A 17,716-nucleotide genomic window follows, 5' to 3' on the forward strand; every position below is an offset into this window, starting at 1 on the left:
GAGAGAAAGGTCTTCCATTCGTCGGTTCACCCCCCCAAAAGACCACTACAGCCGGCGCACTGCACCGATCTGAAGCCAGGAGCCAGGTGCTTCCTGGTCTCCCATGCGGGTGCAGGGCCCAAGGACCTGGGCCATCCTCCATTGCCCTCCCGGGCCACAGCAGAGAGGTGGCCTGGAAGAGGAGCAACCGGGACAGAATCTGGAGTCCCAACCAGGACTAGAACCTGGAGTACTGGCACCGCAGGTGGAGGATTAGTCTAGTGAGCTACGGCGCCGGCCTATACTAGATCTTCTAAGACCATAACAGAGATATGGAAAGCTACAGAAGCCCGGCGCCGCAGCTTACTAGGCTAATCCTCCACCTTGTGGCGCCGGCACACCGGGTTCTAGTCCTGGTCGGGGCGCCAGATTCTGTCCCGGTTGCCCCTCTTCCAGGCCAGCTCTCTGCTGTGGCCCAGGAAGGCAGTGGAGTGTCGCTCCCCCTCTTCGTGGAGAAACGACACTGAATCCTGCCTAGGCTTCATATCCGAGTCATGGCACCATTATGTCGCTCCCCCTCTTCATGGAGGAACGACACAGGACCCTGCGCTGTTCTTTTGTCTGCTCGGCCCTCCCCGGGTTTGCTGCTGGTTCTTCCCGGGTTGGCTTCTGTCCCTTCCACCTCCGTGGAAGGGCGGTTCCCCCTGGCCACTTTCCCCACTTCCGCAGGGGAGTGGCACACCGCCGGCCGGCTCTCTCAGGGGCTGCACAGGTGTTCCCTCAGATGTTCCCCTCAGATGTTCCTGGTGCATGTTGTCTCTCTCCTCCTTTATAGTCCTTTTCCACCAATCCCAACTCTGCTACCCACACGCCGAGTACGCTGCTCTCCTCCAATCAGGAGCAGGTCCTACAGTTTATTGGTTGAACTGGAGGCAGCTGTGTAGAAGCTGTTTCCCTTCTCAGCGCCATATTGTGGGAGAGCAGATGCATAGAATAAGTCTTAATTCCAGTAACTCAGTCCAGTCCGGGTTGCTCCCCACAGTGGAGGATGGCCCAAGTGCTTGGGCCCTGCACCCCATGGGAGACCAGGAGAAGCACCTGGCTCCTGCCATCGGATCAGCGCGGTGCGCCGGTCGCAGCGCGCCAGCCGCGGCGGCCATTGGAGGGTGAACCAATGGCAAAGGAAGACCTTTCTCTCTGTCTCTTTCTCTCACTGTCCACTCTGCCTGTCAAAAAAAAAAAAAAAAAAAAACGAAAGCTACAGAAGACTTGCCACATAATGTTAGTATAATTTAGCTCAATGTGTATCGAAAGCTCAAGAATATATATATGTAGAATCATTTGAAAGATATATATTCCATTTATTCTTTCAGGTAATTTTTTGATCTAAGTGCCAGTGGATAGCTTTGTCTTTCTGTAGATTTTAATTTTTCTTTCATAAATAATGCAAATTATGAAATGACCTATATGTTCCAATTTATTTTAACTCCCAAGATCATACTCAAATTTAAATTCAATTATAGTAATTCTGTATGTATTTGTTGCAGTGCAGTCATATCCCAAATGCCCTTGGTTCTGATTTTCTATTCTCACTTTGATTTTACATATTCCTCATTTTGATTTTTTTTTCATATTTACTGGTAGGTTACAGTAACTAACTATAACTACACTGCAAAATAATACAAGAAACAAATAAATGCTGAAGACATACAAGAGACCTGGCTGTTTCCTCTTCTTCCTTGGAAAGAGCAGAGTCCTGATGACACCAAGCTGAAGAAAGAAAAAACAGATTTGCTTCAGAGTTTCCACACAAAAGAATACAGAAATTCTTCAGTACCTAGTGGCTTTATCATTTTAATGAATAACTCTCAGATACATGAGAAATGCTAACCACTACCAAGGTACAGAGACACCAAAATGTATATGGATGATTAATTATATAGGATCTGATAGGAATTTCTGGAGGGCTAATTATAGGATGCCCAATAAATTTACTAACAATATAATTTTCTTAGGATTTGGCTATATTTTATTCCTAATAGGAAATTTATTTTAAGTATATAATGAATATCACAAAAGATTTAATGAGAAAGAGGGCCTTTAAGGTGATACATGTTACCATAAAGATTCTGGAAACAAACCTCAGTCAGAGACTGGCTATAGGCACTGTGGAAACTTCTATGAAAGAATGTAGTCATGATTCTGATGACATTTTTAAATAACCTAATTTATTTTCACTCTAAAAAATTCAGGACCTTCTGGTTAAAAATTTAAGGTTAAGTATTTGCATTTATGTCTGCTCTCTCCCAAACTCAATCACAATGTTAAAAAGGAACAAAGGAAGCTAGAATACAGAAGACTTCAGCAGTAAGAGATACTAACAAAATTTTGGAAGCTAAAAAACAAACAGGTGGATACTTTCTAACTTAACCCAAGAAAGCTAGTCCTTAAGTGAAGGTGGAGAAGCTAAGACAGAACCCTAGAAATATTCAAAAATGGAATTACTAAGTAATTCTACAGATAAGAACTTGGGAGTAGGGCTGAAAGACAGGGAACTGAATATAAAACATTATAAAAAGACATTAAGACTGGCCAGCGCCGCGGCTCACTAGGCTAATCCTCCGCCTTGCGGCGCCGGCACACCGGGTTCTAGTCCTGGTCGGGGCGCCGGATTCTGTCCCGGTTGCCCCTCTTGCAGGCCAGCTCTCTGCTGTGGCCTGGGAAGTGCAGTGGAGGATGGCCCAAGTCCTTGGGCCCTGCACCCCATGGGAGACCAGGATAAGTACCTGGCTCCTGCCATCGGATCAGCGCGGTGCGCCGCCTGCGGTGGCCATTGGAGAGTGAACCAACGGCAAAGGAAGACCTCTCTCTCTGTCTCTCTCACTGTCCACTCTGTCAAAAAAAAAAAAAAAAAAAAAAAAAAAAAAAAAAAAAGCATGTTGGGGGCCAGTCCTGTGGCATAAGCGAGTACAGCTACCACCTGCAGAGCTGGCATCTCATATGGACATCAGTTCAAGTCCCAGCTGCTCCACTTCCAATCCATATCTCTGCTATGTCCTGGGAATGCAGTAGAAGATGGCCCAAGTGCTAGGGCCCCTGCACCGGTGTGGGAGACCCAGAAGAAGCTCCTGGCTCCTAATCAGCACAGCTCCAGCTGTTGCGGCCATCTGCAGAGTGAACTAGCGGATGGAAGACCTCTCTCTCTTTCTCTGCCTCTCTGTAACTCTGCCTTTCAAATAAATAAATCTTTATAAAAAAAAAAAAAAGAGAGAGAGAATGTTGGGGTAGAGGTGAGATGTGGCTAAATAGCAAATGAGAGCTAAATCCTTATCTATACTGTCAAAAAATCAATAGGAAGGGGCCAGTGCTATGGTATAACGGGTTAAGCCATGCCTGCAGTGCCGGCATCCCATATGGGTGCCAGTTCAAGACCCGGCTGCTCAATTTCTGATCCAGCTCCCTGCTCTGGCCTGGGAAAGCAGAAGATGGCCCAAGTCCTTGGGCCCCTGCACCGGCATGGCAGACCCAGAAGAAGCTCCTGGCTCCTGGCTTTGGATCAATGCAGCTCTGGCTGTTGCAGCCAAATGGGGAGTGAACCAGCAGATGGACAACCTCTCTTTCTCTCTCTACCTCTCCTCTCTCTGTGTACTCTGATTTGCAAATAAATAAATAAATCTTTAAAAAGGGGGGGGGAGGCCAGTGTTGCGGTAGAGAAAGTTAGCCCACCACAGCAACCATGGCATCCCACATTGAAGGGCCAATTCAAGACTTGGCTGCTCTGCTTCCTGCTAAGGTGGCCAGAAAGGCAGCAGATGATGGCCCCAGTGCTTGTGCCCCTGCCATTTATGTAGGGCATCAGAATGGAGTTCCTGGCTCCTGTCTTCAGCCCTAGCTGTTTTGACCATTTAGGGAGTAAAATAGCAGATGGAAGAACTCTGTGTTTCAGATAAATCTTTCAAAAAAATCAACAAAAAAAACTAAAGCTGAGAAAACAAGCACAGCAGTATAGATGTTATTCAGAAAAATGGAGACGAATGGCAGAAAATCCAGACAAAAATGGTCAGAGCAGTTGATTGTAAGGAGTGGACAGGGGATTAGGAGGGATGGAATAGGAATCTTTTGCTTACACTTACGTGAGCATTTAAAAATATTATTTAAATGTATCCATGAAGAAAAACAGAAATACATTTTTTAAATTATTAACAAAATGTGAGTTAAAAAAAAGTCTACAATGTACCGTCAGTAATACATATGAGAACTTTCTTGGTAAGAGTACTGAATTTTCTAACTCTTCAACATTGTCTCTGAATGTACAACTTCTCTCTCCTACATTTTGCCTATCTGAGCTGCCTTACCTCTCCTTGCCATCACTGGGGTCAAGTGCTCCATTGTCACACAGCTGTTCCTGATTCCTAATGGCTGAGATGTGATTCAGAGTTTGCCCATTCTTGAAAGCACGATGAAGACAGGTTGCAGATCCAACAATTCCAAGGTCCACTCTTTCCTGGTACCTTCCAGCCTCTGGGACAGCCTCAGGGGTCAGAGATCTCTTCCCATGATAGATGCCTGTTCCTCAGGCTTCTTTTTACTCACATCTACAGATCCGTCGTATCCTTGTGGAGCCAGGATCTGTGGGCTTAGAACATAATCCAATTTACCTGATGCCTTCTCATTGGATCCCTGTGGTAACCAACCTCCATGACGGCCCCCAATGACCACAGTCTTCTGGTATTCATGTCTTTTGTTGACCCCTCCCACATGAATAGGGCTGACTTATATAATTTAGAGGATGTTGCAGAAATGACAGCGTGTAACTTTCAAGGTAGGTCACAACAGACATTGCGTTGTTTCTTAGGCATTTTTTGGACCACGCACTTTAAGGGATGTCAGTCACCATACCATGTAGACACTACAGTGAGGTCTCCTGTCAACAGCTAACTCTTAATTTGCCAGTCATCTTGGAAGTGAATGGTCCAACTCTGGACCAGTGTTCCAATGACTGCAGCCTTGCCAACATTTTAACTGCAGCTTAATGAAACACCTGAGTCAGAATACTAAGCTAAGTTATTCTCCACGGAAACAGCAAGACAATATTGTTGGTTAAGCCATTAAGTTTTGACGTAACTTATTACATAATCCTAACAAATACAGCCCCAAACACTTATCTTCCTTATTAATTTATACTCTCTGGATACCAGATTGGATATGCTGAATGCAAAAACCAGTTTGGAGAATTCAGACTGAACAGTTCAGGCTGAGCCAAATATACAACAGACACTAAGAGTCTAAAAACAAAATGATGTTCACTTATCTCAAATATCATCCAAATATATAAAGGCGCAGTCTTTTTTTTTTCTTTTGGACAGAGTTAGAGAGAGAGCACAGAAAGAAAGGTCTTCCTTTTCCATTGGTTCACCCCGCAAGAGGCCGCTATGGCCGGCGCTCTGCGCAGATCCGAAGCCAGGAGCCAGGTCTCCCATGCGGGTGCAGGGCCCAAGCACTTGGGCCATCCTCCACTGCCTTCCCGGGCCACAGCAGAGCGCTAGACTGGAAGAGGAGCAACCGGGACAGAATCCGGCGCCCCAACCGGGACTAGAACCCAGGGTGCAGGAGCCGCAGGCAGAGGATTAGCCAAGTGAGCCGCGGCACCGGCCAAAGGCGCAGTCTTGATGCAGTGACAGATATAAAGTTGGCTCAACAAACTCAGATCTGCACCAACTGAGAGTTGGAGTAAAAGAATGTTCAATCAAGGTCCAGTTATTCAATTCCTGATCTGAGTTACCTCGGCAATTGAGAGGATAGTTGCAATTTAGAATCCTAAGACTTTCTCATTCTAAATGAGAATTATATCCATGTCATAGTGATACTGAGTGAATAAATGAAATGGCTATTAAATAAATAAATGCCAGGGCCCACGCCATGGCACAGTGAGTAAAACTGCTGCCTGCGGTTACCGGCATCCCATATGGGCGCCAGTTCTGGTCCTGGCTGCTCCTCTTCTGATTCAGCTCTCTGCTATGGCCTGGGAAAGCACCAGAAGATGGTCCAAGTCCTTGGGACCCTGCATCCGCGTGGGAGTCCAGGAAAAAGTCCTGGCTCCTGTCTTCGGATTATCACGGCTCCAGCCATTGTAGCCAATCGGGGAGTGAACCAGTGAACGGAAGACACCCCACCGCCCTTCCCCGCCTCTCCTCTCTCTGCGTTAACTGTGACTTTCAAGTAAAATAAAAATCTTTAAAAAAAAATTAAATGCCAAAAATGACATAGGAAGTGGACACCTCTTTAACCACATCCTTTTTTTTTTTTTTTTTTTTGACAGGCAGAGTGGACAGTGAGAGAGAGACAGAGAGAAAGGTCTTCCTTTTTGCCATTGGTTCACCCTCCAATGGCCGCCGCAGCCGGCGCGCTGCGGCCGGCACGCCGCGGCCGGCACACCGCGCTAATCCGAAGGTAGGAGCCAGGTGCTTCTCCTGGTCTCCCATGGGGTGCAGGGCCCAAGGATTTGGGCCATCCTCCACTGCACTCCCGGGCCACAGCAGAGAGCTGGCCTGGAAGAGGGGCAACCGGGACAGAATCCGGCGCCCCGACCGGGACTAGAACCCGGTGTGCCGGCGCCGCTAGGTGAGGGATTAGCCTATGGAGCCGCAGCGCTGGCCATTTAACCACATCTTTTAAATGGACAGACATTGTGTGACAGAATGAAAATAGTAATTCATGTATAATACATTTTGGAAAGTGGTAAGTTTGAGACATAATTTTTTTAAAGATTTATTTATTTATTTATTTGGAAGGCAGAGTTACAGAGAGGCAGAGGCAGAGAGAGAGAGAGGTCTTCAATTTGTTGTTCATTTCCCAATCGGCCACAACAGCCGGAGCTGGGCCAATACAAAGCCAGAAGCCTGGCACTTCTTCAAGGTCTCCCACATGGGTGCAAGGTCCTAAGGATTTGGGCCATCTGCTGCTGCTTTCCCAGGCACATTAGCAAGGAGCTGGATCAGAAGTGGGAGAAACACATGAAGTTCCTGGCTCCTGGATTCAGCCTGACCCAGCCCTGAATATTGGGGCCATTTGGGGAGTGAACCAGCAGATGGAAGATCTCTGTGTCTCTCCCTCTGTCCACTCTGCCTTTCAATTAAATAAAATAAACCTAATTTTTAAAAAATACATTAAGGAAAGAAGGCAGCAACTATGGAAAACAGTATGGCAGTCAAAAAATTCAAAATAGAATTAACATATGATCAAGCAATTCTACTTTTGAGTATACACCCAAAGGAATTACAAGCAAGGATTCAGGTATTTGTACTCCCTTATTTATATCACTGTTTATTCACAAGAGTCAAAAGGAAGAAAGCCGCCTAAGTATCCTTTGAAATTCTGACACATGCTCACACCGACGGATCTGAAGGACATTGTGCTAAGCACCTTCAACAGGACAAATATTTTAAAAGTCTACTTATATATGATGTACCTACAGTAATCCCAGTAATGGAAAGTAAAATGCTGGTCAGCAAGAGCTGGGGAACTCGAAGAATGGGGAGTAACTGCTTAATGGATACTTGAGTTTCTGTTTTGCAAGATACACAAACAGTTCTGTGGGTGGATGGTGCTGATTATAGTATAACATTGTGACTGTACTTAATGTCACTGAACCATACACTTAAGCATGGTTAAGATGGTAAAATTTAGGTTATATATTTTACCACAAACTAAAAATATATATACATGCGTAAAAAACAAATGAAATAGTAATAATAAATAAAACTAGAAGAAAACAACATATCAGACAAGAATAAAACAGAAATAGGTGAGTAGTTTTGAATTCAAGTATAGTTAAGTCTTCTTAAATTTGGGTTTTGTAAATTATGCATATTAAAAATTGAAGGGGGCCAGCCATATGGCGTAGTAGGCTAAGCCTCCACCTGCTGGCACCAGCATTCCATATGAGTTCTGGTTCAAGCCCTGACTTCTCCTCTTCCAATCCAGTTCTCTGCTTACGGCCTGGGAAAGCAGTAGAAGGTGGCCCAAGTGCTCGGGCCCCTGCACCCATGTGGGAGAGCCAGAAGAAGCTTTGAGCTTTGTATCAGCCCAGCTCCGGCTGTTGTGGCCATTTGGGGAGTGAACCAGTGAATGGAAGACCTCTCTCTCTGTCTCTAGCTCTACCTCTCAAATAAATAAGTAAAATAAAATAAAATAAACTGGAGGATAAGAGCAGAAACCAAACCAGTGGAGAGGGGGGAAAAAAAGGAATAAGGTAAACCTGCACAATAAAAAGAAAGGTAAAATAACACAGAATAGGAAATGGAAAAATAAAATCTCTATCAGCTATCAGGATAAATACAATCGACTTACATTTACCTATTAAAATAACAAAAAGTTTAAAAGGGTAAAAACACCAGAAATATGGTCTTTGCAGAAAACCTGAGCCATAAAGACATTAATACTTGAAACAAAGACATGACGGAAAAGAAAATAAACACTGAACATAAAATTCTTGATAATACATAATAACAAAACCTGAAAAGCAGTATTACCAGGCAAAAGAGAACATGGACTACAATACATTCAGAATGAAGAGCCACAGTTTTTAATGTGGTAAGCTGCAACCTTGGCTCCAATTCGTCGCTTTCCTCTAATAGAATTATACATTCACATTCTTTGCCAAATAACTTTGTAATGCCCTTCAGCTGTGGGTGTAGTGATGGTAAGCTCAGCCACGTGCCCCGCTTTGGCTAATCTATTATTAGTATACTGGGGAGCACTGGTTTTAGGCGTGCTTGCATATTCTATCTTGTGCCCCGGTGATGCGCTATGAGAAGAACATGTCCTGGTAACCACTGCCCTCTTAACCCGCGCTCAGTTAGAACACATGAAGCGCATTATCTGAATTCACCCTGCAGCCTCCTCACTCAGCCAGACCAGGCTAGATCAGGTGAGCACAAGGAACCTGTAAACCCATGAACAGGAGAATATAAACTTCTCTGTTATACGGCACTGGGTGTAGGGGGTGTCTGCTAGGCGGTGTTATGGCAAGAGCTAACTCATCGACACAGTAAAGGAAACAAGCCTTAGAGGAGGATCCTGAACCTGGGGGAAATCATCAAGCAAAACTCGGAAGCTACAGAACAAGGCCAAGGGCTGAGGGGGTCAAGAAGGAAAAGCCAGCAAAGGAGACTAAGAATGGGAAGACGGGGAGGGAGGACCACAACTCAAACGCAGAGCGGTTTCTTTACTTCTCACGCAGTTCCTGACTGTGCCAAATGCTACAAAGAAGTCAACTCAAGTCAGACAGGAACCACCACACATCGCACAATCAGCACACTTAACCCTGCTCGCACTCAGCACACTTTAATCACAATCACACACAACCACAATCAGCCCGTGACTATCACGCCATCACAACACACACACAAAATTCCTATCACAGTTTTTTTTTTTTTTTTTTTTTTAATTCCAACAACTCCGATCACTCACCAGCAGCGTGCTCTCCCCAGGAGCACCCCCTCTCCACAGCCGCTACTTGGGGGACGCCGACCTCCGGAGAGGCTCCGCCCGTCAGCCGCCCGAGGCGGCGCCGTCCGAAAGCTCAAACTGCCCGCGCTCGCTCAACTGCTGCGGACAGGCGGCAGCACCACCTGCCAGGAAAGCCCGAGGGCTGCTCCAGCGCAGTGCCTCAGAGTATGAGAGGACGGCACCACCAAACACGCCGTGGACCAACCACACTACCGCCGAAACATTCCTCCGCTCCCGACACGTTCCACAGCACAACTCCTCCCAGGATGCCGCGCGGTCCTATTCAACTTCCGGCCGGAGCGCGGACCGCGTCTGCCGGACGGTAGGCAGTGAGCCAGATTGGCGCCAGGAGGCTGAGGTCCTCCTTCCCTACTTGCGGGGATGCACAGCTGAGACTCGGCAGGACATCAGAGAACTGTCCTGCAGTCATTGCTGGTGGACCCGGGCGAGACCCTGAGAGCGATCGGCGTCGGCCCTGCTCTGGACTACATTTCCCAGAGATCCTGGTGGCCGATCGCTCTTCTCGCGGGAACAGGAACATTTCGTCACGCCTGGCGGGACCGTTAGATCTGTGAATTGAGAGATTGTGGCTACTGGTGGGACCAGCTCGGGTCTGCAGATTCCGACTCAGATCGGAAAGACCTTAGCTGGGCTACGATACTGGAGGTCCGTGCCGTGGGAGCGAGTTAAAGAAGGAGGGTTGTGGGATTGTGACACTGTGGCTGAGGTGGGGTGCCTGTCCCCGAGCAGTGGGGACGGTGTGCGTCCCTATGGGTGTGCGATTGTAACGGTGTTACCATGTGGGGCTCCTTGGGTTAAGGATGACTGTATCAAAATCTTTGTGACACTATGGGTGTCACCCGTGCCATTGTGCCTCCAGAGCTCTGTCCCCAGGAAACCCCTATGAGGTTTTGTCAGATTCTAATCCTGGACAACAGTAAACAAAGGTTTTCCCTGACGTGGTGGGGATGGACAGGACGCCTCACTTGCTTCTGCTGTCTCTGTTCCCTGAGCGTGGTGATTAATGGGGCTGGGCTAGGGCTGGGAATGGCTACTGATTTGGGTACCAAGAGAAACCTCTCAAAATTACTTTTTCCTCTCCCAATTTCTATTCTTCTCCATGTGGGTTTCCCAGAAGAGGAGGAAAGAATGCGTGATGAACTCTTGCAAGCGATAGCCAAGGTGTGTGGGGGCTTCCTCTGCTTTCCTCTTTCCAAGAATTCTTGGGTAATGAAGATATGTCTGTTGATTATAGGTCCCTATAATTTCTTCATTGTATAAAAGAATGGTTGGGCCTGGTATTGAAGCCCACTACTGTCCGTGTATTTGACTTTCACTTATTTGAAAAGTGGCTCCGCTTCCACGTGCTGAATTTTCTTCTTTCCAGATAGAATATTCATTGTAATTTAAAAATAAGTACACGGTTATTTTGGAGAAGTTCACAGAATTACCAATAAAAATAAAGTATGACTATTAAGATAATTGGTTTTAATATTTCAATGTACTTTCATTATTTTTCCAATATATGCTCATACTTCATTTACCATTTTATTTTATTTTAAAGATTTATTTACTGATTTGAAAGTCACAGTTACACAGAGAAGAGAGGCAGAGAAAGAGAGAGGTCTTCCATCCGCTGGTTCACTCCTCAAATGGCTGCAATGGCCAGAGATGTGCTGATCCAAAGCCAGGTGCCAAGAGCTTCCTCTGGGTCTCCCACGCAGGTGCAGGGGCTCAAGGACTTGGGCCGTCTTCTACTGCTTTCCCAGGCCACAGCAGAGAGCTGGATTGGAAGTGAAGCAGCTGAGTCTCGAACCAGTGCCCATATGGGATGCTGGCGCTTCAGGCCAGGGCATTAACCCGCTGCACCACAGCACCAGTCCCTTCATTTTTTATCCTACATTTTCACTTAAAAGTGTCATAAGTATCCTCCCACGTTATGTAGTGGTCCTAGCAACTACACTTTTTCAAAGACATATTTCTTTGTATGAAGGATCTATGTTTTATACTTTTCTTTAAATCAGTTGTACCAGACTTCTAAATACTTATTTAAATGTTTATATATACCCATACACACACACACATACATACACCCCTACAAACTCACATAGAAGTTTGAATTTGGATTTCCATAATTAATAATATAGTTGAGTACTCTTCCACATGTACATTAGCATTTCTTTTGTGTCATAAATGTTCAAATTTTCTATCCATCTTTCTTGAATAATCTCTTACTGACTCATAAGAGTTTAAATTTACAGGCCGGCGCCGCGGCTCACTAGGCTAATCCTCCGCCTAGCGGCGCCGGCACACCAGGTTCTAGTCCCGGTTGGGGCGCCGGATTCTGTCCCGGTTGCCTCTCTTCCAGGCCAGCCCTCTGCTGTGGCCAGGGAGTGCAGTGGAGGATGGCCCAGGTGCTTGGGCCCTGCACCCCATGGGAGACCAGGAAAAGCACCTGGCTCCTGGCTCCTGCCACCGGATCAGCGCGGTGCGCCGGCCGCAGCGCGCCGGCCGCGGCGGCCATTGGAGGGTGAACCAACGGCAAAGGAAGACCTTTCTCTCTGTCTCTCTCTCTCACTGTCCACTCTGCCTGTCAAAAAAAAAAAAAAAAAAGAGTTTAAATTTATATAGGCTGAGTACGGGTAGCTTATTGATTATATATTTGTACTGTTAAGATTGTTCTATCAATTTCTTTAAGATAGTTTTTATTTTATTGTAAGATTTTACTCACTTATTTGAGAGGCAGATCCATAGAGAGAGAGAACGAGAGACAGTCAGGAAGGTCTTCCATCGCTGATACACTCCCTAAATGTTGGCAACAGCTGGAGCTGGACCCATCTGAAGCCAGGAGCCAGGAGCTTCTTCCCAGTCTCCCACGCAGGTGCAGGGGCCCAAGGACTTGGGCCATCTTCCACTGCTTTCCCAGGCCACAGCAGAGAGCTGGATCTAAAGAGGAGCAGCCAAGACTAGAACGGTGCTCATATGGGATGCCGGTGCCACAGGTGGAGACTGAGCCCACTACGCTACAGTGCCGTCCCCAAGATGGTTATATGAACAGCAATTCTAACAACAAGATTGAGTTTACCAGTTGTTTTTTTTTTTTTTTACTTTATGATTCATGCTTTTTGTATCTTTTTAAAGAAATCCTTCCCTGTCCCAAGGGTCATGGACATTTTCTCCTATACATTTATGTTAAAATCTATATATAAGGTTAACTTTCCCCCTTACATATTTAAACTAATGGTAATTGGCTCTTTTTTTTTTTTTAATTTTTTGACAGGCAGAGTGGACAGTGAGAGAGAGAGACAGAGAGAAAGGTCTTCCTTTGCCATTGGTTCACCCTCCAATGGCCGCCGCGGCCGGCGCACCGCGCTGATCCGATGGCAGGAGCCAGGAGCCAGGTGCTTTTCCTGGTCTCCCATGGGGTGCAGGGCCCAAGCACCTGGGCCATCCTCACTGCACTCCCTGGCCACAGCAGAGAGCTGGCCTGGAAGAGGGGCAACCGGGACAGAATCCGGCGCCCCAACCGGGACTAGAACCCGGTGTGCCGGCGCCGCTAGGCGGAGGATTAGCCTAGTGAGCCGCAGCGCCGGCCGGTAATTGGCTCTTATATATGCTGTGAGGGAAGGGTTCAGATCTTGCCTGCCAGTATTAATACCACTTCTCTGAATACCATATATTAGAAAATTCATTGTGTTCTCAGTGATCTGCATATATATACCAGTGTCTGTATGTGCATGGGTGTATTTATGAGCTCTTTGATTTGTCTCATTGATTTATTTGCATATCCTGTGCCAGTGTCACACAGTCTGTTTTGAGTAAACTTATATAGTTTTACATTATTCTTAAATTTCAGCATTTTTTTTTGTCTAATCCAAAGAATTTGGTTTCTTATTTCATTATACTGGCTAAGACCTCCAGACACTCTTGAATGACAACTGATGATAATGGATATTCTCTTTTGCACTTTTTCAAAGGGAAAGTTTTTTTTTTTTAAGATTTACTTATTTGTTTGTTTGAAAGGTAGAGTTACAGAAAGAGAAGAGACGGAGACAAAGAGACCAGGTTTATTAGAAAGGAGCTGAATCAGAAGTGGAGCATCCAGGACGAACCCACACTCATATGGGATGCCAGTATCACAGGTGGTGGCCAAACCCACTGTGCCACAATGCCAGCACATAGTGTCTTTTGAAAACAATCTCTTTTCTTCCTCTAGCAGGTTTAAGGATTTTCTTACTATTTTTAGCTTTGGGTAATTTTAGTATCATATAAGGGAGGAACCAGGAGTTTTATCTGGGTCTCCTACATGGGTAGCAGTGACCCAAACACTTGTGCCATCCTCTGCTGCCTTCCCAGGCCATTAGCAGGGAGCTGATAGGATATAGAGCAGCTGGGACTCAAACTATTCTGTTCCATTGCCCTTTGGATCCGTTTTTAATGTCAGTATCATATCAATTACTCATTTATTACAGTATTTTAGTTACTATTAATTACTATCTAATTAATTATACTATTTAAAGATTTCATTTATTTATTTGAGAGAGAGTTACAGACAGTGAGAGGGAGAGAAAGATCTTCTTTCCGTTGGTTCTCTCCCCAAATGGCCACAACGTCTGGAGTTGCACCAATCCGAAGCCAGGATCCAGGTGCTTCTTCCTGGTCTCCCACGTGGGTGCAGGGGCCCAAGCACTTGGGCCATCTTTTACTGCTTTCCCAGGCCATAGCAGAGAGCTGGATTGGAAGAGGAGCAGCCGGGACTAGAGCCGGCGCCCATATGAGATTCCAGTGCCGCAGGCGGAGGATTAACCTTCTGCGCCAAGGTGCCGCCCCCAATAATACTGTTTTAATTAATGAAGCACTATAGTATAAAGGATTTATTTATTTATTTATTTGAAAAGCATACATAGGGTTATCTTCTTCCACTGATTCACTCCCCAAATGGCTGCAATAGCCAGGATCCTGGAACTCCATCCAGGTGTCCCATGTGTGTGCAAGGGCCTAAGCACTTAGACCATCTTTTGCTGCTTTCCCAAGTGCATTATCCGGGAGCTGGATAGAAAGTAAAACAGCCGGGGCCAGCACTGTGGCACTGTGGCATAGCTGGTAAAGCCACTGCCTGCAGTGCTGGCATCCCATATGGGCACTGGTTCAAGTCCCGGCTGTTCCACTTTCCATCCAGCTCCCTGCTAATACATCTGGGAAGTCAGCAGAAGATGGCCCAAGTCCCTGGACCTCAGCACCTACATGAGAGACGCAGAAGAAGTTCCTGGCTCTTGGCTTCATCCTAACCAGCCCTGGCCATTGCAACCATTTGGGGAGTGAACCCGTGGATGGAAGACTTCTCTCTCCTCTCCTCCCCTCCCTCCCTCCCTCCCTCTACCTCTCCCTCTCTGTAATTCTGACTTTCAAATAAATAAATTTTTTTAGAAAATAAGAAAGTGCGGCCGGCGCCGCGGCTCACTAGGCTAATCCTCCGCCTTGCGGCACCGGCACACCGGGTTCTAGTCCCAATTGGGGTGCCGGATTCTGTCCCGGTTGCCTCTCTTCCAGGCCAGCTCTCTGCTGTGGCCAGGGAGTGCAGTGGAGGATGGCCCAGGTGCTTGGGCCCTGCACCCCATGGGAGACCAGGAGAAGTACCTGGCTCCTGCCATTGGATCAGCGCGGTGCGCCGGCCACAGCACGCCGGTCGCGGCGGCCATTGGAGGGTGAACCAACGGCAAAAGGAAGACCTTTCTGTCTCTCTCTCACTGTCCACTCTGCCTGTCCAAAAAAAAAAGAAAAGAAAAGAAAATAAGAAAGTGAAGAAACAGCAGAAACAGCACTCAAACTGGCACTCTGATATGGGATGCCAGGGTTACAAGTGGCAATTTAACCTGCTATGCCATGATACCAGCCCCCAGTAATATATTTTAAAGTCAGGGAGTGTAATCCTCCTGCCTATTCTTTTTGCTCAAGATTGCTTTGGCTATTAGTGGTTTTTTGTGGTTCCATACATATTTTAGTGTTTTTTCTACTTCCTTGGAAAATGTTACTGGATTTTTAGATAGGAATTGCATTGAGTGTGTAAGTTGCTTTGAGTCATATGCACATTTTAATACTGATTTTTCCAATCCATGAACATGTTATGTCTTTCTGTTTCTTTGTGTCCTCTTCAATTTTTTTCTCAGTGATTTACAGTTTTCATTGTAGAGATCTTTCACCTTTTTGGTTAAATTTATTCCCAGATATTTTATTTATTTATAGTTATTGATTTCTTTTTCAGGTGATTCACTATTTGTGCATAACAGTTCTACAGATTTCTTATACCCAACTTGGCATTCTGCAGCTTTGCTGAATTTACTGGCTCTGACAATTTTTTGGTGGATTCTTTGGGGTTTTCTTACATCTTTATAATTAGATTCAGGTTATTTTTAATTTTAATAAATCATTCTACTTAGTTGTCATTTTATTCTTACTTGAATAACTTTCTAGTTTTTTAAAAAAACAGATTTTGTTGCCATTGTAAGCATATATTATTTTCTCATGGGTTATTGTTTATAGAAAGAAATACTACTAATTTTTGTAAATTGATCTTTTTTTTTTATCTTTTATTTAATGAATATAAATTTCCAAAGTACGACTCATGGGTTACAATGGCTTTCCCCCCATACCGTCCCTCCCACCCACAACCCTCCCCTTTCCCACTCCCTCTCCCCTTCCATTCACATCAAGATTCATTTTCGATTATCTTAATATACAGAAGATCAGCTTAGTATACCTTAAGTAAGGATTTCAACAGTTTGTTCCCACACAGAAACATAAAGTGGAAAATAATAGATGATTTTTTTTTAAATCATGATGAAATCAGATCAGACCTATTGTCATGTTTAATCCCAGTGAGAGTCAAGTTGGGAATTGATAATTTCTTTTTTTTTTTTTTTTTTACAGAAGATCAGTTTAGTGTACATTAAGTAAAGATTTCAATCGTTTGCACCCCCATAGAAACACAAAGTGAAATATACTGTTTGAGTACTCGTTATAGCATTAAGCCTCAGTGTACAGCACATTAAGGACAGAGATCCTACATGAGGAGTAAGTGCACAGTGACTCCTGTTGTTGACTTGTAAATTGATCTTTAACGACTTTAATGAACTTAGTTTTTTAAATTTTTCTTGGTATTTCTAGTAAGATCATCTATTATCTGCATATCATTAGACTTATTCCTTCTATTTCTCCTACTTGTTATTTCTTTGCTTTTAATTATAACCAAGACCTCCATAACTCTTTTAATTGGTAACAGTGATAACAGATATCCATTTCTTTTTTCCATCTTACAAGGGGCATATCTAAAATATTTTTATTTAATGTAATGCTTATTCTTATTCCTGGTAATGTTTTACATGTGCTACTTTGAAGTGCTAATTTTCTAAGAGTTATAAATAGGTATTGACCACATCATGTGGTCTTTCTGTCACGATGATCATTGTAGAGTGTGGTCTTATTTCATAGTGGCTGCACTGTGGTATATGGCTATTTTGGCCTGTGAGCTCATGTTCCTATTAGCTTATCAACCACTTTGGCAACGTGCCTGGGAAAGGGCTATGAGCCAGATACTAGTCTGTGCCTCTCATGATGGATTAAGAAATGGGAGAGAGATGAGCCCCACGACCTACAGATTCACTGCTGACAGCTGTTGTTTGTAATTGCTACCCAGGCAACTCTTGTCATCAGGATTTCATCTTTCAACATTTATAAAGCAACAGTATACACGGAATGAGTCTCTCTCGCTTTTGTTGTAATCTGCCAGCTCTGGGGGAGTCTAATAGTTCAGGAGGTGGAGGACCAGCACCTGAGGGCACCTGGTCAACCATAGTCCTCTGTGCAGCAAGACTTTCTCTTTATCCTGACTTTAACCCACTGACTGGCCTGGGCTCTTGCTCCCAGCTGTGCTCCAGCCCCAGGACCATGTCTTTCTGTGTCTCTCATACTGGCAGTGTCTAAACCCTTATGAGCACCAGTTCCAGTCCCAGCTGCTCTGCTTCCATTCCAGCTCTCTACTAATGCACCTGGGTTATGTATTGATCAATTGATGAAAGCAATATATATTCACAAATTCCATATTCATGGTGAATTTCTAGGTCATAAGCACTATAAATAATGATCAACCTTACATGCTTTTAAAAAATTTTTTACTTTTAAGAAAACAGTTCATCTAAAAAGTCAGTTATTGCTTAAGTAATTCCTCAAA

The 17,716-nt window shown here is 44.9% G+C and overlaps 1 protein-coding gene and 1 long non-coding RNA gene across 10 annotated transcripts in view; one reads left to right on the forward strand and one right to left on the reverse strand.

Moving 5' to 3' along the window:
* Nucleotides 1–9,985, reverse strand: part of ZNF568 (zinc finger protein 568) — a 97,254-nt gene extending 87,269 nt beyond the window's left edge. For 3 of the 9 annotated variants that reach the window (XM_089319252.1, XM_089319251.1, XM_089319253.1), the window contains exons 1-3: nt 9,451–9,762; nt 4,335–4,608; nt 1,691–1,749 (exon numbers count right to left, since the gene is read on the reverse strand). In XM_089319252.1, the coding sequence (XP_089175378.1) occupies nt 1,691–1,749; nt 4,335–4,368 (93 nt within the window). In that variant the 5' untranslated portion in view covers nt 4,369–4,608; nt 9,451–9,762. Of the gene's footprint in view, nt 1–1,690; nt 1,750–4,334; nt 4,616–9,450 lie in introns of all 9 variants that reach the window. The other 6 variants (XM_070062277.2, XM_089319255.1, XM_070062278.2 and 3 more) reach the window with 6 other exon arrangements.
* LOC127491342 (uncharacterized) overlaps nt 9,771–17,716 on the forward strand; it is a 38,951-nt gene continuing 31,005 nt past the window's right edge. Inside the window, exons 1-2 of the long non-coding RNA XR_016224780.1 lie at nt 9,771–10,155; nt 10,625–10,671. This is a non-coding gene — a long non-coding RNA (uncharacterized LOC127491342). The remainder of the gene's footprint in view (nt 10,156–10,624; nt 10,672–17,716) is intronic.

Source organism: Oryctolagus cuniculus, chromosome 18 (assembly GCF_051225735.1).
Source record: "Oryctolagus cuniculus isolate XC-2025 breed Fujian yellow rabbit chromosome 18, ASM5122573v1, whole genome shotgun sequence".
Lineage (NCBI taxonomy): Eukaryota > Metazoa > Chordata > Mammalia > Lagomorpha > Leporidae > Oryctolagus > Oryctolagus cuniculus.